At 35.8% G+C, this 21,480-nt stretch overlaps 1 protein-coding gene across 2 annotated transcripts in view; it reads left to right on the top strand.

Moving 5' to 3' along the window:
• The window catches only part of LOC128869023 (organic cation/carnitine transporter 2), an 89,943-nt gene extending 74,616 nt beyond the window's left edge, over positions 1-15,327 (top strand). For both annotated transcript variants that reach the window (XM_054111614.1, XM_054111615.1), the window contains exons 2-7: positions 1,828-2,209; positions 4,759-5,026; positions 12,664-13,138; positions 14,049-14,229; positions 14,302-14,447; positions 14,505-15,327. In XM_054111614.1, the coding sequence (XP_053967589.1) occupies positions 1,828-2,209; positions 4,759-5,026; positions 12,664-13,138; positions 14,049-14,229; positions 14,302-14,447; positions 14,505-14,600 (1,548 nt within the window). In that variant the 3' untranslated portion in view covers positions 14,601-15,327. The remainder of the gene's footprint in view (positions 1-1,827; positions 2,210-4,758; positions 5,027-12,663; positions 13,139-14,048; positions 14,230-14,301; positions 14,448-14,504) is intronic.
• Positions 15,328-21,480: the final 6,153 nt, after the last annotated feature.

Genomic DNA, 21,480 nt, shown 5'->3' with positions numbered 1-21,480 from the left:
CACCTGGTGGCACCTGCAATTGATTAAAACTGAAAGAGACGCTATTAAGCAATACGTTGATACTAGTTTCTGACCGTAGGTAAATGTAGCTCAACTTGCAGATCCAAGAATATGAAGGAAAATTAATTATAAATAGATAATCAAATGCTTCACAGCCGTTGTTCTTCCGGCTAAAATATATAAAAATATCGTACCCTAAATGAAAAATAAAAAATTGGAAGTCGGCTCAAGCAAAAGGAAAAAAAACCACCTTGTGCTTTGAAGTTTTTTCTTAGTCAGTTCAGTACTATAAAAAAATTATACTTTTGACATATCTATAAAACAAAACTGTAAGTCGGAGTTTAGTAATTCTTTTTGATTTTATTGTTGGTTCTATTCTGGAATTTAGAAATACCATTAAACATTGCGTAGGTGGTATGTTGCAAATTTGACTTTCTTCTGCTAAATCCCCAGTGTGCGCCGTTCATTTTACACATATTTTGATTAGAGAAATCATTTGTTGCTCACACGGTAACAAATTAATATATTTTGTGGATCTCTTCTAATATAACCAACACAATCTCGGTTATTGCTGACCTCTGTTTTAAAAAACGAAAGTTATTTGACTTAACACCTTGGCTGAAAAATCCCGAGACTAACAAAGAAAGCACTTTTTTTTTGTTCAAAATTACAATAGTTTTCTTCATCAGCGTAATTTCCATCAAGAACAACGCAATCATTCCAGCGCCACTCTAAGATTTCAATACCACTTTTGTAGAACGATTTATCTTTTGCCTCAAAATAGACCTCAGTTTCAGTGATAACCTCTTCTTAGAGCGAAATTTCTTAACGGCGAGCATTGTTTTTAGATCTGCGAACAACCAGCAGCCACTGGAAGCCGAATTTGGGAGCACTTTAAAACTCAATTCAAGGGGCACAGAGTTCAGAAATTTTAAATAAATAACGAAACTTGAAAAATGGTCCTATCATTGGCAGCGAACTCTCGGACTATACATGTAACCACATATTTTTATGCATATACATACTTATGTATATAAAATACGCCGCCACTACTGTATAGGGCGAAATATCAATGTCAGCTGTGAAAAATAACTATGTGTTTTTTGTGCTTTTATTTTCTTTAGCAAAAATTATGGCTTTGTAGTTAATACGCGGAACAAGTCACGTTCTTGCCATTTGTGTGCACATGTGATTTTATTTAATTTAAATTACTTTTTTATGTTTTCCTAATGCTTCACACATTATTATCATTCGATCTAATTGCATATCTATAAACATATGTACATACACGCAGTACAGACACAAATATCGCTCTTGACATGAGCGCCTTGTTGGAGTTGAAGTTCGAGTTTGTAGTTTGAAATGTGGCAGAACTTTATGTCATAACGCCAACGCTTTGCTAGTATTACGAGTATAGGTGTTTGAAATTCACATCAATCCGACGGAATTGGGTCATTTCGTGTTTGAATGCAAAAATTCTAAAATGCTTACAAACAAACTCGTATATCTAAATGATAGCATAAGATAAGTAAATGTTGCCTTAATAGTGGTTTTGTTTGTACATGACTTAACATAAGCATAAGTTAACTCTTGCATATCCGCACTTGTGGCCAAGTTATAAGAGTGACACACTCGACATTCCATAAAATTTGCGAATATGATTAATTGTCTTAAAGCATTGGCAACACCCATGTGAAAGGCAAATAGTTTAATTAAAATATCTCGTCGTTTAGCCTAGCATTTTTATTACATGTACAATGAAATATATTTTTCAATGATTTATGAGCAAATATTTATTTAGTAATTCATACTTCTATTCCATTCCAGACCACCACCAAGGACTTCTGGTGCGCGCGCCCAGACAATGCCCCCGATATGGATGTGTCGCTATGGAAGAATCTCAGTCAACCAAGCGGTCCGTGTTCAATACTTAATCTGAATTATTCTCAGCTACCTGAACTTTCAACGACCGCTGCGCCTACTGTACTCATTCCATGCACCAACTTCGAGTTCTCCTGGGATGATGGCAGTGCTCGCACCATAATTCAGGAATTCAACTTGGTGTGCAGTCGCCAGCAGTTAGTTAGTGTTGTGGAAATGTGCTTCTTAGCTGGAGCAGCGGTGGGTAGTGTTTCGAGCGGTTGGATTTCAGATCGTTTCGGACGCAAACATACTCTGATGGCGTTCGTGTTGGTGCAACTGGTTTCTGGTGAGTTCGTGGGACTGCCTAATTTTTAGAATCATATTCCAATTTATACCTCGATCATATTTCGCACAGAGTCTAAATACTGTTACCTTTTTGAGTCATATAAAGTACTATTCAGCCACCGAAAACTTTTTCGCGCTCAAAATTTTCACCGTCAGCCACTGTTACCCTCCTCGGAAGGAAATGAGCGACATTCCGAAATGAATGCAAATAAGTTGCCCAAAACTGGCAAATCAACGCCTTGCGTGCGCTAAAAAGCTTGCAAGTGGATAAGTTCGCGTAGTACGATGCTCTCCTATGAGAATGTGGCTAATGTGACCGAACTCATGCAGTTCGAGCCAGAAATATTGACGCGCCATCGACCTCAACAACTCAACTGATGACAATTTTGCACAAAGTTCGCGGATTACAATTGACTCAGCAACTTCGTTATCGCTTCTCAGTTTGGAGCTTACAATAGGAATTGTGCTTCATATTTATTGAAAAATTATCTATTTTGAGGAACCACACAGGTTGTGCTAGATTGGTGAAAAACAAATGCATGGACAAAGAGTTAGAGTTTGGTTTTTATTTTAGAGTAGTGGAAATATTTGACCATTCCTTCGACAACGCTGCAGGAGATAGTTTTTAGAGTATATGATTTTTCTTTGAGGACTTCAGGAACCTCCCTATGAACCAGTGTTCGTATTAACTACTTCACAGCAAAAATATCAATAAAAACAATGCCCTATTCTCGCTACTACTCTGAACTTGAGCAAATGAGTAGTGGAGCAGGTAGCGCGAAACACGCAACTATTTTGCTCCGCTCCAAGATACGTTTCATTACTGCTGATCTCTCTAGTTGGAGTAGTAGAAGTCTGAAGGATATTGGCCTGTATCATATACATGATTGATAACTTTTACTAGGTGATTAAATTTAAATTATAAGACACACAGTTTTTAAGAATTTACCTTTTTCTCTCTTTTGGGCCAATCTATCATTAGGACGAATGAAGCAAAACAAACTAATGCCTGGAAGTTGACATAAATTTCGATTTTCAGTTTATCCTTTGAGTATTTCATTTAGTTTTCCTTCAAATTCTCAATATCTCTAAACCACCCCAGAGTTGATATGAAAAAAAAAATAAAATTCTATTTTCAAATCAGGAGCGGTCCCAAAGTCTGCATTACAATACTCTTTTGGGTAAAAGTATAGGAAAAAATATGATCAAATTGTAAGGTCACAATTTTGCAATATCAAAATCCTGTGAGGACAAAATAGCGGGTATTCCGGGTATTCAAATTCTGTACGTACATGTGTATGTTGTTTTTATTGTTCTATGTAAGTTAAAATATTTCTATCAATCAAAACACTGTCACACGTTTTACATTGCAATAACGCGGCGCTAACGTTTGGCAATCGAGATAGATATGAGAAATTATTGTTTGAAATTCAATGTGTACATTATCTCTTATAATAAAAAATATGGCATAGATGAATATACTATACAAATAAATTTTTAGCGATTTGCACTACTTCTGAATTTATTTACTTCATTTATAAAGGGTGGCTAAGTTTCAGGGGCCCTTGTTAATTTTGAATAGAATACAATTTTTTAAGAAATTATAATCATTTCTCTTTATTATGATAATACTGGTATAGCTCAATTACGTATGGAATAAAATATTGGCCAAATGACCGGCACAGCCTCAGCGACACACCTCCATCCGATGGTCCAAATTTTCGATGACGCTGAGGCATAACTGAGATTCTATGCCGTTAATGGGCCGAATTATCTCATCCTTTAGCTCTTGAATTATTGCTGGCTTATCGACGTACACCTTTTCTTTCAAATAACCTCAAAGAAAGAAGTCCAACGGTGTCAAATCAGATGATCTTGGCGGCCAATTGACATCGCCGCGACTTAAGGTTATTCGGCCATCAAATTTTTCACGCAAAAGAGCCATTGTTTCGTTAGCTGTGTGACAAGTGGCACCGTCCTGTTGAAACCATATATCGTCCACATCCATATCTTCCAATTCGGACCATAAAAAGTTCGTTATCATCTCACTATTCACAGTAACTGCTTGACCGGCCTCATTTTGGAAAAAATACGGCCCAATGATGCCGCCGGCCCATATATCGCACCAAACAGTCACTCTTTGTGCGTGCATTGGTTTTTCGGCAATCACTCTTGGATTATCATTCGCCCAAATGCGGCAATTCTGCTTATTGACGAATCCACTGAGGGGAAAATGTGCCTCGTCACTGAAGATGATTTTCTTTGATATGCATTTTGATTTGAACGCCCGTTTTCATAATAAGCCTGAATAACTTTAACGCGTTGCTCGATTATGTATCTTTCTATAGTTCAAATTGAATTAGTCTGAAATTGAAAAATGGCAAATGAAATGCAGAAAAAAACTTGACGTTTAGGTGTGGTTCACATTCAACATCGGCCCTTAAAATTTAACCACCCTTTATTACCCATATGAAGGCCTTCGGTGCTAAAAATTAAAAAAATATTGTATACAATTCTTTCTATTCACTACAAAATTGTTTATATTTTTAGGTACTTTACAAGCTTACGCGATCAATTTGGCCATGTACATGACGCTGCGTGTTTTAACTGGGTTTGCGTCGATGACAGTGACGGTAGTTAGTTTTGTGCTCGTCGTCGAATTAGTTTCTGGCAAATGGCGTACCATCACGGGCATTTTAAACATTCTACCAGTTCCGATTTCCTACATCCTAATGGCTTGTATAGCGTATTTTGTTCGAGATTGGCGACATTTACAATTGGCCATTTCACTGCCATGGCTGAGCTTATTGACGATTTGGTAAGTAAACGTAAACATTAGAGCGCGTCACTCTCCCTACAAAAAAAATCAGTGTTGTTTTTCCACTGGGACTAAAAAATTTGCCATATTTTAAAACATTTCTAGAAAATATAAGGATTTATGTGAGCTGAAACGACTTCAAAGTACGTCCATAAATCTCATTATTTTGATTCCGTAAATAAAATTGTTGAACATTTCTATGTTGGCTTTTTAAATTAAAACCCTTCTATCATCAAAGATGATTTTTTGGAAAAAATATTTTTAGAAACTAAGTTTATTTATACAAAGTTAAATTTTTGGAGATACTTTAAAATCGTTCCGGTAACAGAATATAAAAATAAGACACCAAAAACCGAACAGAGCGAATGGTTGGTACGTAACTGCTATTCGGAAGTACATAGGTTCAAGCCTCCGTGCATGAAACACTTCGAGTGTATTTTTGCCTTGAAAAAGCTCATCATAAAAAACCATTTGCCATTCAGAGTCGGCTTAAAACTGTAACTCCCACCATTTGTATGGAAAAACATCAAGACCAAAAATAGGAGGAGGAGCTCGACCATATACACAAAGAGGGTATCAGCGCCAAATATAATTATGAGTATACCCACTCATGAAAAATCGAATATTGAAAAGTTCCAGAGGCTAGTCTTTATAATCAACCAAACAAATTTCTCTTACATTTTTGGAGGCGCGAGAAAAATTAAATTTCCTTACTACAAAATTTTCGCCGTGTTGTAAAACACAGACTAAGACAACTTTAGCCAAGTGGATTTAAAATCAACTATGGACATGAAATATTAAACAATAGAAAAGTCATTTTCTATAGCAGTTGTCCCTCAGTAGGCCAATGCAAACCTTTGGCAGTAGTTTTGTCAAGAAAAAGCCTCTGATAAAAACCATTGGTCATGCAGGGGCGTCATAAAGCTATAGATCATTCCATTTGTAGGACAACAACCAATTGCTCTACCCAAAAAAAAAGCAGCCTATACTAACAAAGGATTTAGCCAATTATTTATACGAGTAAGGGTATGTGCAGCTAAGCATTTTAATGCCAACGTTGCAATCATATCAAGATACATATAAAATAATCAAATTTATTTTGTATGTGGCCACCCCATGTTTTTAGTTTTTTTGCAGGATAAAGTAATTTGTTTATCTTATGTGAGTTCAATAGATTTTTATAACTTGCTACTTATCCCTCAATTTGGTTACCAATAATTCCCCCACATTTTGTACAAACGACCTTAACCCTTTTTTGTTAGCGCTTTTAACCTTTTTTATCTGCTTGAATGCTTGGATTGCGCATATTAAGTATTTATGCATTGAAGTATGTAAAACATATTGTCATTTGCTTTTCTCTCCATTGTGATGTGCCCCTCTAGCTCTATGCAATGATAACCACTACATATATTGGAATTAAAATCAATTTCATTTCACCTCAGTCGGGGTCATCAACGAACAATACGGAGTGTTGCTCTACTGTGCTGCACAGCTCGGCGTTTCGAGTACAACATTCCTGTGGCAACCTATTTTTGCATTCCTTTGCAAAGTATCCTTTCATAGCACATACATTTACATGCATACATACACTTGAGTGTGTGAATGTCAACAGAAGTCCATTGCTAGATGAGCGTCTGCTTATTTGGTTTATCATTTGTGAATTGTTAGTGTCCGTAGCTCTTTCGGTAATTCTGTATTTGTACGTAAGTATGTATGTCCAACTCATAAACAGTGCGTTTAAAAACTATGGCACAGGGACTTATGGGCAAGTTTTACCAATGTATTTATTTCTCACTTGACCCCAAGCTCCACTGGAAACTGCACATAAAAAATCGAGTTAAGAAGAACAGTATAGCCTTCTACGCCTGTAAATCTATGCTCGGCAAAAAATGGGGTCTCAAGCCACGTGTCGTACTTTGGATGTACAACTTAGTGTTTCTGCCAATTTTGGCATATGGTTGCCTGGTTTGGTGGGTAGCTCTTCAGAAAGGCTACAACACCACTAAACTAGAGAGAGTGCAGAGAACTGCATGTGTGGGCATCACTGGTGCTTGTAGAACATGTCCCACTGCTGCCCTCAATGTTATTCTGCACTTACTTCCTGTGGATCCGCAAATTAAATCCATTGCTGCTCAGAGCGCTATTAGGTTGAAGGAGATTGGCTTCTGGAGACAATTGGCCTCTGGAGACAATTTCCTGCAGGACATAGTAGCATCTTGAAGCAGATCTCCTCTTCCTTCTCTGTTCTTCGCACTGATCTTTCCATCCGCAAACTGGAATTTGAGGGTTGTGCTAGGGCTACCTTTCCGAGCAGGCAAGATTGGAAAGAGGTGAGAGTAGGTACGGATGTAGGTACCTCTGTTTTCACTGACGGATCCAAGAGGGAATCTGGAGTGAGAGCAGGGGTTTTCTCTAAATCAGCCAGCATTTCAGTCTACTTTAAACTGCCGAAAACGAGCAGGATTTTTCAAGTATCCAAAATGCTTCGGGATCGCTGTTGGGAGGGAGACATTAATATTTTTCCCGATAGTCAAGCTGCGATCAAGGCCCTGTCGTCGCCGTATTGCAGCTCTCTTCTGGTAAACTCCTATAAGGAGGAACTCAAACGTCTCGAACGTGCAGAAAACATTTCCCTTATCTGGCTTCCTGGACACAGAAATATAGAGGGAAATGAAATTGCCGACGAGTTTGCCAGGAAGGGGTCGATAGAACCAGTTTCGGCTGTGCTATTTCGAAAACACTATGGCCTCATTTCGGTGTTCACTGGTCACTGGGCGATCGGTACTCATGAGGAGACCCCTGGAAATCCGTACAACCCCTATTGCAGAAGCTGTGGGGATCCTGCAGAGAAAGAGACTGTTGAACACTTTCTCTACAAATGTCCGGCTCTGGCGGCTAGGCGCTTGAGATTCCTTAGCGTGCCCTTTGGGTATGACTTGGAGAAATTCTCCAGCCTAGATCCCTTTTCTCTCCTCCACTACATCAACAGTACTGGATGGATGTAGAAGGTTTTCACTGCCCAAAATTTTTCTTTGCACAGGTAGTAGTACCAAAACGACACGTAAGTGCTATTTGAAGTGTGTCTGGAGTACTCTTGCCATCTTACTACCTACCTTTATTTCTCATGTAATCTAAATAAATTGTTCATGAAAATATAGTTCGGTCTCTTACAAAAACCACATAGATCCAGGTTTCAAACTTCATGCAAATTAAAAAAAAAAATTAAGCATTTCATCAAAATGTCAAAATTTTAATAATCAGAGTTTTTAGAAAAATTTCAAATATGCCGGATCTGGTCCCATCGATCCCAACTGTTTGATGAAAAAAACATAGACATTCCAGTTTCAATCTTAATACAAATTAAATTAAAAATTGAAAAATTAAAAAATTTTATCAAAACTTTAAACTTTTTAGGAAAGCAATTTTCGAAAATTTTCGAATATGCTGCATTTGATCCAATTGAACTCGCTTTCTGTTCAATACTAATAATAATTTTTTGATGAAAAAACATGAGTGCAGGATTCAAACTAATTGTAAATTTAAATAAAAATTAAAAAAAATAACATAAAATGTTTTTAAACATTTCAAACTTTTTAGGGTGAAAATTTTTGAAAAAATACAATATTAGATATCCTTCAATTTCTTTCTTACTTGATTTCAATAATTTTTTTATGAAATTCCATGCAAATCAAATTAAAATTAAAAAAAAAGTAAATTTAAACATTCAATGAAAATGTCAAACTTTTTAAAGTCAGAATTTTTAGAAAATTTTCGAATATGTATTGAATTTTAGTCGAATAAAGGCACGTTGGAAGTGGCTGAAAAATCGCGCTAAAGTTTTTAAAAGCACTGTATATTTATGTATGTATGTATGATTATGCATATGTATGTTCACAAACATTTGTACATTTACACATCTTGAGTGATTTTACTTTTTCAGCCGCAATCAAATCAAAATACCAAATCAATTCAATTTATTTTTTGTTGTTTTGTTGTTTTTCCTTTTAAGTCTAACCTTTATTGGATGGCAGTCGCATATATTGGCTTTGCTGTACTTTTTATTGCTAGTGGTTTTTCTTTCATGTAACTCTTCTTGTAGTTATTCTTATTGTGGTGTTCATTTTATTCCCTCAAAAAGCCACAGGACAATTTGTTCATTTGGATTTAGGGGAAAGCTTTTGATTCGAACATACATATGTATTGCCATTTGGGATTAATTGGTGTTACTAGTTTAGGGTAGGGAAACCGACTCTAGTAAACAGAAAAGGCTGGATCTCAATGCCATTGCTTTAGGGACTATTTTTTCTAACGCCTTCCAAATTCGCAAAGAATGCAAGACAAATGAAATGTCGTAAGCAAATGAAAGCTCATAAGGGAGAAATTAAATATTTTATCTGCATAAATGTTCCCAGCATCCCATATTTTACATCGGTCACAAAATGTACTTTCTTTTCTCTTAGAAAATAAGAAAATATATTCTAAAGGACGAAGAGGGAAAAACTATAGAAAAATAAACTCAAAGAATGCGACGGTTTGGAGTATCAAATTGATTCTAGCTTTATTTTGAAGCTCCATTCAGGGCCCGAAATGTGCCGCGGCTTCAAGTATAGGGTGGGCCATGTAAAATTTGCTTTTTGAATCGGCTATAAAAAAAAACTAATCAATATTTTTTCAAACTTTGTTTTTTATTTTGAAGATTGAACATTGTCATTTATGAATGAAAAATAATATCATTCAAATGACTGCCACGACTGGCTTTACTGTAGGCCATTCGATCAATCCAATTTTTAAGCACATTTTCGATTGTTTGGGCTCCAATTTCATGAATGGCAACTTCGATTTCGTTTTTTAAAGCATCAATCGTCTCTGAATGGTTCGCATAGCTTTTGTCCTTAACAGCTCCCCACAAAAAATAGTCCAAGGGGCTTAAATCACAGCTCCGAGGCGGCCAATTGATATCGAAATTTCGGCTGATTATTCGGTTTTCAAAAACGGTAGCCAAAAGTTCGAGTGTAACTTTGGCAGTGTGACAAGTTGCATCGTCCTGTTGAAACCAAATCTCGTCCATGTCATCCTCTTCAATTTTTGAAAACAACTAGTTGAGCATGTCACGGTAACGCTCGCCATTTACTCTAACCGCGGCTCCTCGCTCATTTTCGAAAAATAATGGCCCGATGATGCCGCCAGACTAAAAACCGCACCAAACAGTGACTCGTTGTGGATGCATTTGCTTCTCTACAGTAACTTGTGGATTTTCTGAGCCCCAAATCCGACAATTTTGCTTATTGACGTAGCCACCGGTGTGAAAGTCAGAAAAGAAGAAGAAGACTCACCACTTTGGAAATAGGTTTTCAATACTTCCCAATTTTGTTCAAGCGTATAGCGTCCCATTTCGTAAATGTCAAACCTTTAAGTAAATTATGAACACATTTGACATGTCATTTGTGTTACCATTTTCAAAAAAATAGGTGGTTCGAAAAGCAAACGCTATATGGCCCACCCTGTATTTGTTGATTTGGTGCTATATGTGTGGCGTTATTCCGGCAATAACGTCTCGAATATTGACCTCGAGTTCATTCAAAGGTGTTTGCTAGCTAGCGTAGGCAAAGGATTTGATGCAGTCACTGAGAAAATATGTGAGGCGTGATCGTTACTGCCCAATGGTAGATTACTTTTATGGTAGATTACTTTTCATAAAAAGGGTATTGCATACCCTTGGGCCGAAACTTATTGCAATCTTTTAAGTTTGACAAATCCCACAAAGGGTGCTCTATTTAGCGGTTATTGGGTGATTGCATCATTAAGGAGTAACTAACTTGAGGCTTAACTCATTGCTTACAGATTTTCCAAAGAAAAAACTTGTTAACTTTTTTCAAATCTTAAATAAATTAGGTTCCAAAGCTGAATATTTCATAAATAAAAATAACTTTCGGGGTCAGTTTCGGAAAAGATTTGCTCTAATATCAGCCCTTCAGCAGTCAACAGCAAACCACCGGGTGTTTTTTGTCCTTAAAAAACCTCTTCAGACCAAAAATTGGAGGAGGAGCTCGGCTAAACTACCAACAAAAGTTATAGAGGCCGATTTAATATATGTATAGGGGCCAACTAATATTTCTGAAGTAATAAATATAAATCTGAAATAAATCTGGGCTATTCCGGTAACGTAGAACCGACTGTCATGGGTACTTAAGCAGAGCCTTTAGATCTTCATGACCTCAATTCAAAATTTGTGTAAAACCAGTTGACAGGCGACTAAAAGGTCAATAATGCAGCATTTCATGGGTCAAGAGTTATAAATGAAGTTCAGACAAAATGCAAATCATTTAATTCCACCATTCGGTGTGCATATTCACTTGATTTGGCAACCAGCGTCTCCTTTCTGTTCCCGAAACTGCACTTTGCCGATGAGAGGAAAACAAAATGAAAAGTCGGTATGAGCTAAACAACATTTTTAAAACGGGCCTCGATTAATAACACGGATAAGAGTCAAATTTTTATACCGAAGCAGAAGGCGGATATATTATCTGATAAAAAATATTTGTTGTAAAATATAATTCGGTGGTTTAATTTTGAAATTAATTTTTTTTAAATACTTTTCTTAATTGAAGATCTTCTGATAAAGTTATTGCAATTATTTATGTAACAATAGGCGGCCGCCGTACCCCAAAGGATTAGTGCGTGGCTGTCACTCGGTAGTGCACAGGTTCGAAATCCCGGATATGGAACACCAAATGATAAAAATAGTTTCTTCTACACGACACTGTAGGTCCCTCTATTTGTGAAGAAAATCCAGACGCACAGAACAAATAGAAGGAGGAACTCAGCCACTTATCTAACAAAGCGTGTAGAAGCAAATTATATAAAGGGTCGTTCGAAAGACGCGCGTAGATGTTGTTTTAAAGTAAAACATGTAAAAATGTATATTCTTTCAGGCTTCGCTATTTTTATTCAAAATACGACTCTTAACAATTATATGTGAAAAATTAAATCAGAAAAATTAAATCCGCCAAACAATCGACTCATGAATGCCTAATTGTTAAGAACATCGAGTTATCGATGTTGAAGGTTGTTCAGCAAAACTTTGAGCTGCAGCATCAATATTCGCAACTGGGCAACCAGTTTTTGGTCTGCTAGTCCCTCTTCTATTGACAGAATCAGTTCCTTGAAATTTTTTCACCAACGTTGGAACTCATTCAGACGATCATTTCCGCCAAAAAATCACGAATTTTGCGATATGTTGTTCTTAAAGAAGAACCATTTTCATAATAACTTTCAATAATTTTAGAGCTTTGTTCTATAGTTTAAAATTAATTAAAAAGGTTACGTAAAAAAAGGTACTACCATATAAAAATTCATCAATACTTTAGGCGTAACTTTTGAAAGACCATCTGCGATTTTAATCAAAGTTTCTATGCAATCCCCGAACTTATTTTCCTTCCAGCGAAATCAAGTCATCAGCTTTTTTTTATTATCAAATTCTCATCTTACATTCCAGTTAAAATTTTCTTATTTACGTTAAATCAAAGTTATTACTTCGTTTTTTACTTCATATTCGAAGCTGCATTACAGTTAGCTAATATCATAAATCAATTTCTTATTCAAATTTTTTTTTTCATATCTCATTCTTCTCTTTGTAGGTACTGCATGCCAGAATCACCCCGCTGGTTGCTCGCACAAGGCTGCCTCAATGAACTGTATTCACTGATCGAACGTGCTGCCCGCCTAAATAATCGCACACTGCCACCGAACTATCAGAAAACATTGGAAGCTGCTGCACCGCCGCCAAGCAGCGTAACAACACAAAAGCTCAGCAAAGAAGGAACTATTGACAAAGAACAGCTTGGCATCACACAATTGCAGCAACAGCAACACCAAACACCAACCGCCTTTATGGCGTCCCCAGAAGGTGGTCTCAGCAACATTTGCCCGATTGATCCTAGCGCTACCGAGGCTAATCCCACCACTCATGACAATCCATTGAAGGTGGTATTTAATCGATTTTATTGGCGCACAACTTGTCTGAATTTGGTTGTTTGGTTGACTTTGATTATCGTCTATTATGGACTAACATTGCATTTGAGCAATTTGGGCGGTGACATCTACTTGAATACGGTGAGTGAGAGGATATTTTTGTAGAAATGTACAATATGTATGCACAAATTTAGTTAGGAATGAATGTAGGATAACTTACTAAGTACTTGAAGGTGATAAAAATCTGTATATTTGTAAACACTCGTTTATTTGCTTTAATAGTTTAAATAAAAAAATCCATTTTCTTCTCCTTTGGGTTTCAAAAAGTCGAAATAAAAGTTTGTACATCCAGTCTTGGTTTAATTTTTACGCTAGCGATGTTCCAATGAACAATTTTAAATTTTTGCTAGAAATTTAAATTAGGAGTAACGATAATAAATACAAAATTAGCAAATTAGTCGACAATTCAATGAGTCGACAATTCAAAGGTTGGTAAAAAGTTTCAAAAAACGGGTTCTATAGACAGGAGAATAGAAAAAGGACTGGGGAACCAAAAACTGGACGTTCTGTTGAAAATGTTGCTGCCGTAACGCAAAATTTTGTTAAACAACCTTCAACATCGATCGATATCCCGACGTTCTTACCAATTAGGCATTCATGAATAGACTGTTTGGCGGATTTTATCTAGAGACGGATTCCTATTGTACATTTAAATGATGCCATTTTTATTGTAATTATTTAGAGTCGTATTTTGAATAAAAGTAGTGAAACCGGAAAGAATATAAATTTGTACATGTTTTACATTAAAAGAACCTCTGGGCGCGTCTTTTGAAAGACCCCTATAATAAAGATAGTATTTTCTTATAAAAAGATCCAAGCATGAATCCATATTTAAATTATATAAAATATTTTATATATAAATATTAATTTTAATAATTGTTGCTTCACAAGGGAATCAGATTTTTTCGCATTAAATTCATAATTGCCCACATTTACTTTTTGTCGTACATTAGAAATAATTCAACTTCAACTTTTAATCTCTTCAATGCAGATCGTCGCCGGTGCAATAGAAGCGCTTTCAGTTTGTATTAGCATTTTTGTGGTTTTGAAAGTGGGCTTACGGCGCAGTCTCATAGCTTATATGCTTGTGCCAGGGCTTTGTTGCTTAGCTACAAATCTCGTGCCAACCAGAGATGACAACCAAACGACAGTTATAGCTATGGCCATAATCGGTGAGTATTTGCAAAGGAAGATTTAAAAATTAAATTGCCAACCACATATCCCCTATTATTTAAAACTTTCAGCGAAATGCGTTATTGGCGCCAACAATGCCATCATACCATCATACACGGCCATGCAGTATCCGACAGTGGTGCGTAACTTTGGTGTTGGTTTGGGCAATTTGGCAGCGGGTGTTGCGCTCATTTTGGTACCGTACATGTGGCTGTTGGTGAGTTCTTAGCTTGCATTGAATTGAATTTATGAATTCTCATTCTCGTTTTTGCAGGAAAGCATAGACGCACTGCTGCCAATGAGTATAATGGGTGTGAGTGGTATTATTGGTGCTATTTGCTTGTACCTAATGAAGGATGTGGAACATTGAGGGAGCGTTAGCGCTGGCATAAGTGGGCAACAACAAAGCAACTAAAAAATAATAATTTAAAATATTGACAAACGTTTCGACGCTGTTTTAACTGTGATAATCGTATTTGGAGTAGTTGGCAAACGCGAAGAAATTGCGGAGTTTTGTTGAAGAAGAATGAGAAATAAGTGTCTTAGTTTAAGTGAAAATATGAAAATTTAATCAGGAGCAAAGTATTTTTTAATTGAACAAAACAAAACTTTCATTACAATACGAGTTTTTTTGCGATATTTTGTAAAGGATTTTTCTTACAAAATACGATTCATAAACGTTCATGTTTCTGTTTACACTGCACACTGATCCCAAATTTAAAATTTTTTACAAAAATTTAAAAATTGATTGTGCATATGGTTGGATGGTTGGCCAAAAAATATTTAATAATGAATAGAAATATGATATTTAATTTTTTTTCCTGCCTATTATTGCAAAAGCGTATTTTCACCTTTAGAAATAATCCTGAATTAATTTAAAAATTTAATGAGCGGCAATCATGTGTCCGATCTTCCTAGAAAATAATAGTACGAGACGCAAAAAAATGTCGATTAAATATTATGTTTTATATAAAAAGAGCTTTTGAAGCTGCCAAAACACAATCACACAAAAGGAGCATACTGACAAAGTGGTCGAAATACAAATATCATTTAAAAAATATAAAAATAAAATAAAAAGCCTTTATTTGTTAATATAACCGTCGTAAAATATACGAGTTTTCAATCAGATCTTGCAAGCAAATAGTTGAAATCTTGCTGCAGAATTGCAACGGATCTTATCTTAAATAAATTTTTGAAAGGGCATTATTATACTTTATTTGTCCTGGCTCAAGGAAATAAAAAATGTTAGCAGCTGGATATATTTGTAACTTTAAAGTCCTTTGAAAAATCTTTTTTTTCCTCTTTTTTTATTAACGATTCTTATTCATTATTTAGAAGCGTTGTACAATTGCAATTAGTATATATAAAAGGATACTAATAAGCAACTACAATATAATCGCTACTCGCTACTCGCTCTCCATAAGGTCTGCTACCGTTGTACGTTTTAGACATCTTCGAGAATAATTCAACCAAAGTAAGCTATTTGCTGCATCTTTGGCATAATTTGTTGGTCGCTACTTGTGAGCTATGGCAAATTACTTCGTCACTTCAGTCACAGTTGGTATGCCAAGATAGTTGGATAGAGGTTATGTACTTTTGACAAGCGCATCCCCAAAATGGTTTACCGTAAGTCCAAACCGGCCTTAGTGTTTGGTTGTAAATAAGAAATTCATTGTGGATTGATAAGTTTGATTTTCAAGCCAAGCTTTTCCCGTTTCTTCTTTGCATGAACTTTCCAACGCCAGATATTTGGTCTCGTCGGTCTAAAGTGCCTATCATTAAGGTATGCCGAGAGCACCTCGCAGTATTGAGTTGGCAGCATAGACATGAGCTTTTGGAGGAGCCATTCGTACCATACTTTGAGGGAAGCTTACGATACATTACGGCTGAACACATTTTTTTCTTTTCCATAGCGCTTTCGATCACCATAGATCGATGAGGCAATTAAAAACTGAGTATGCCGCACTACTAATATATATAATCAATAGTTTCAGGTGTAAAATACGATGCAAAAATACTATGCAATATTTTAATTTTTTGTTTAGCAAATTTACTTAAATTTAAACTTTTATTTTTAATTTATTTTATTTATTAATTTATTCTGAAGTCAATATATTTATTGTAAATAACTCCCCCACTTTAAGCTTAATACTAAAATTTGACAATGGACCTTTTTTAAATATAACTTCAGATGAAAATCATTCAGATCGGTTAGCTTCAACATAAAGCTCTCACAGAACTGACTGTTACCTGGGAGCTACATATACCTACATACAATATATGTAAATATTATATAATAAGAAAATATGTTGTGGTTAACTGATGCTGATGAAACGAGCGGTCACACTCGCAAACAAGAGACATTTTAGCAAATCTGACGAACACGTGGCTTCACATAAGAGCGGTTATGGAATGTGCGCAATCTTCTAAGGCGTTTTTCAATAGGTGCGCTTCAACTTTTTTCCGATAGGGAGGGCGAACGACGCAATATTTTTTATTTTTCGTTTGTCATTTGTAAACTTCATTAGTATACATTTCATCATGGAACGCTACACACTTGAGCAACGCTTGCAAATCATTCAATTTTATTATAAAAATACGTGTTCTGTTAAGAAAGTTTAAAGTCGAAAAATCATCTTCAGTGATGAAGCTCACTTTTGGCTCAATGGCTTTGTCAACAAGCAAAATATGCGTTACTGGGCAGAAAGCAATCCACACGTGATTCATGAGGCACCGTTGCATCCCGAAAAAATCACTGTTTGGTGCGGTTTACATGCCGGCGGCGTAATTGGCCCATAGTTTTTCGTTAACGAGAACGATCGCCACGTTACTGTGAATGGAAATTGATACCGCGACATGATAAACGATTATTTTTGGCCGCAATTGAATGGTATGGACTTAGACGACATGTGGTTTCAACAGGACGGGGCCACAAGCCACACAGCACACGCTACAATTGATTTGTTGAAGAGTAAGTTCGATGAGCGCATTATTTCCAGAAATGGACCGGTCGAATGGCCGCCGCGCTCGTGTGATTTGACGCCTTTAGACTTTTTTCTTTGGGGTTATGTGAAGTCATTGGTCTACAGTAACAAGCCGGCGACGATTTGTGAGCTCAGAGCCAATATTGAACGCGAAATTGCTGGAATTTCGGCCGATTTATGCAAAAGAGTGGTCGAAAATTGGGTTCAACGATTGGACTTCGTAAAACGTGCACGCGGTGGTCATGCAAAAGAAATCGAATTTCATACTTAAATGTATATGTTCAAACTCGATAATAAAAAAAAAATTAGTTAAAAAAGTCAAACCGTTTGTGTTTTATTCAAAAAAGCGACAGCGGGAGGCGTGAATGATTAGTAGGCCAGTTGATTTGATTTTTTTCTTTGACAAAAATTTTGTATCAACAAACAGCAGCACTCAGTTTAGAAATAAGTTATTCAAACCATGGAGAATAATAATAAGTTATTCAAACCAATGTAGAAGGCGAGCTAACACTTTATTGTATCAATTGTAACAGTCAAAATATTTGCGAGGAACTTACTTCCAGAAAGTTGAATGTCGTAGGAATAAAATAAATATAAAAGGAAGGGTTAGGAGAAATATAAAAAAGTCCTAAAAAGGAAAAAGTGTATAGTGGGAATGCAACAAAGAAAAAATGAAAAAAGAAAAATATGGAAATAACAATAGGAAAATAGGATAGAAAATACCTAAAAAGCAAATAAAATAGAAGTTAAAAATATAGAATAAACTGGGAATATGCAAGATATAGGAGAAAAGGGCCTATTATTTTGAAGCAGCACATCTCAGCTGTGGCCAAATTTCACCAAACAACTCATTATTCCCACACTTCTCTGTATAATGGTACTGGTTATCTGGTCTGTACAATTTAGTAAGCGTTTTCTCAGCTGTCAGTGTCGAAACAAGGTATAATTAACAAATAATGTTAAACCTTAAACGTCATCACCTGGCATTCGGGGTGTTCTTCCAATAATAATAATATGGCGGTGGGCATGTCAAACCTTCAACGTAAAAATCTATAAACAAAGAAATTGTATACACAAGAAAAGAAAGGATAAGCAAAAAATATATTACATTTCTGAAAAATCTTTGCTAATCCTTTGTTTAACATTTTAGGTAGCTATTTGCAAGCGTTATCTTAAAACAACCTCTTTCTCAAACAACAAAATGATAGTCAAGTAAACTTTCGAAGTGATTTAAAAAAATTTCCTCAAAATATTGGGTTGGCAAGTAAGTAATTGCAGATTTCATTCATAGGTGGCTTCAGTTGAATTTTTAGTTTGCAGACGTGGTAAAACCACATTTTATTATTTGATAGCTGAAAATTCAACTGTTAATCAGTAAAAAAGTTTTTTGATCGATTGCGTAGTTTTTGTTTGGCGTTCGTTGACAAATGGATATTTTCGTCATATTTTGCTTTTTTTATTTCCGCAAAGGGAAAACCGCGTCACAAGCTCGTAAAAAGTTGTGTGCTGTTTATGGTGGCGAAACCTTAAAAGAACGGCAATGTCAAAATTGGTTCTCCAAATTTCGTTCTGGTTATTTTTCACTCAAAGATGAAAACCGCTCTGGTCGTCCAGTTGAAGTTGATGACGCCATAATTAAAGCAATAATCGATTCGGATCGTCACAGTACAACACGTGAGATTGCAGAAAAGCTTCATGTATCACATACATGCATTGAAAATCACTTAAAACAACTTGCCTATGTTCAGAAACTTAATACATGGGTTCCTCACGAACTGAAAAAAACGCATTTAACGCAACGTATTAACAGCTGCGATTTGCTAAAGAAACATAATGAAAAGGATCCAGTTTTAAAACGACTGATAACTGGAGATAAGAAATTAATTGTTTACAACAATATCAAGGGGAAAAGATCGTGGAGCCAGGTGAACCAACTCAAACAACACCAAAAGCTGATATTCATCAGAAGAAGGTTTTGTTATCAGTTTGGTAGGGTTACAAGAAATTGTCTACTTTGACGAACGATCAATTCTGATGTCTGCATTAAACAAAAAACGAAATAAAACAATGCAGTTGAAGATAAGCGGCCCGAATTGACAAATCGAGATGGCATTGTATTCCATCATGACAATGCAAGGCCACACACATCTTTGGCCACTCGGCAAACACTATTGGAGCTTGGTTGGGATGTTTTGCCACATCCGCCATATAGTATCGACCTTGCACCATCTGATTACTTTTTGTTTCGATCTTCACAAAACTCCTTGAATGGTAAAAATTTCAATAACGATGATGATGTCAAATCGGACCTGATTCAGTGTTTTGCTAATAAAAACCAAAAGTTTTATGAACGTGGGGTTATGACGCTGCCTGAAAGATGGCAAAAGGTCATTGATCAAAATGGGCAATATATTACAGACTAAAGTTATTTAGTTCCATGAAAAAATTGTCTTTGATTTTCGAAAAAAAATCCGCAATTACTTAGTTTCTAACCCAACACATACCATCCCAATTTTATTTACTTAGTAACTTTTATTTTGAATTTAGTATTTTTAAAAGGATACCCATGGTGGTGGTGGTGGAGGTGTTGTGTGAGTGGCATAGCGTAGACCCAATTAGCACAAAAGGTGCAATTTTGAAACGCCACTTATAGAACCACTGTTTTTTATTAGTCGAACCATCTTGATTTGAATATGAATCTGCCTAAGGTTGTTGTTTTCTGTAATATATTTCAAGTTGCCCCTCGTGAATTCCCCTAGCATTCTATGTCGTAGAGCACCCATACTTGGGCACACACACAGATAGTGAAAAACTTTCTTTAGATTCTTCTTGATTGCCGCTTCTACATCTATCGTTGTACGGCCACCCCATCTTCTTGGTATGGTCTCCGAAAAGCCAGTGTCCGGTTGTTGTTGACGTAATTCTCATGGCTTTCTTACTAACTCGTCAGCTCTGGGTTTGTTGGGACTGGGCCACGTTTGTTTAGTTATTTTGTAGGTATCCGTGTTAGTTCAACGGTCTGCTTCTGGAATAGCGAGAAGATCTCTCTTTTGCGTACGCTTTGAATACAGCTTATTTCTATAGCTTCGAACTCGGTATAGGATGCTCCTGTCTTGCCAGTTTATCAGCTTTCTCATTTCCTTCTATGTTCTTATGGTCAGATGATAGTGATGTCTGTCGTGCGCGCTAAAGCATTAAGATTTGTTTGTATTGTCTGACGATTTTTAAATTGGTTGTAGGTTAAGACGGGTGATTGGCTATCTATAAAAATGTATACTTCCGATAGTAGTTGTCGATGGTTTTTAATTATTCTGCAAGCTGCTCTTACTCCGAGAACTTCTGCTTGAAAAATACTATTCCAAGGACAACCATAATTTTAATTAAAGTATTGTTTTTTTTTGCTTTTCGGAATATTATTGTATATAAAGATTCACATATGTTTCCAATAAGTCAAATATACTGTAATATTAAAGGTAAATTGTAAGGCATGATGAATTTCTATATACAAAGTGCATAGTCAAAATTGTAGTAGTTATCAAAATTTAATCATATTTTATGATTTGGTTTAAGTTTTACTCGTAAATGAGTGGTGGCGTGGCAGTGGATCAAATCATTATCAAACTTCATATTTTTTCTTTCGTAAATATGGCTTCTCCCAGCTTAGAGAAGTTAGAAGAGTTGGGCCAACTTTTTTCAGTGTCCAACTTGTAAAGATAGGCGTTGTTTTTTTCTTTCTTTTTTTTATTGACTCTATTTTAAAAACTAAATTAAAATTTATATAAACGTAAATTAAAATAAGATTAAAATAAATCAAAATAAATATGTAGCCCAGCAGGTGTTTTATTTAGTTAAGGTAAGTACAATAAGGTCAGAGTTGAAACAAAATTGCAAGTCTAATATTTAAAATGAAAAGCTGTAGACAGAGTATTTACTTCGCAATAAAATTTAAGTGGTTGTATTTTCACATATGTATGTATATGTGTGTTTTCGTACCTTTAATTATATCAAAATGTTCAAGCTTTATCGAATTCATGCACCGTTGCATTTAAACTGAGCTTCTTTGAGAAAGCTTAGTTCCTTTTAATTTACAGTATAAGCTTCATACAAACGTCGCTGGAAAAGCTTTAAGCTTTCAGTGAACAAAGGCGAGACCTATGTATGTAAAGTATGGCATTCAATTATAAAAGGTTGTGTAAAGTTTGACAACTGATTTCTGATGCTACTCAATGCATTGATGCAATTTGGATGTAAGGGCGAAAGGGGCAT

Source organism: Anastrepha ludens, chromosome 2, assembly GCF_028408465.1.
Source record: "Anastrepha ludens isolate Willacy chromosome 2, idAnaLude1.1, whole genome shotgun sequence".
In the NCBI taxonomy this organism is placed as follows: Eukaryota; Metazoa; Arthropoda; class Insecta; order Diptera; family Tephritidae; genus Anastrepha; species Anastrepha ludens.
The sequence above is the reverse complement of the archived record's forward strand: the minus strand, read 5'-3'. Positions and strand labels throughout refer to the sequence as shown.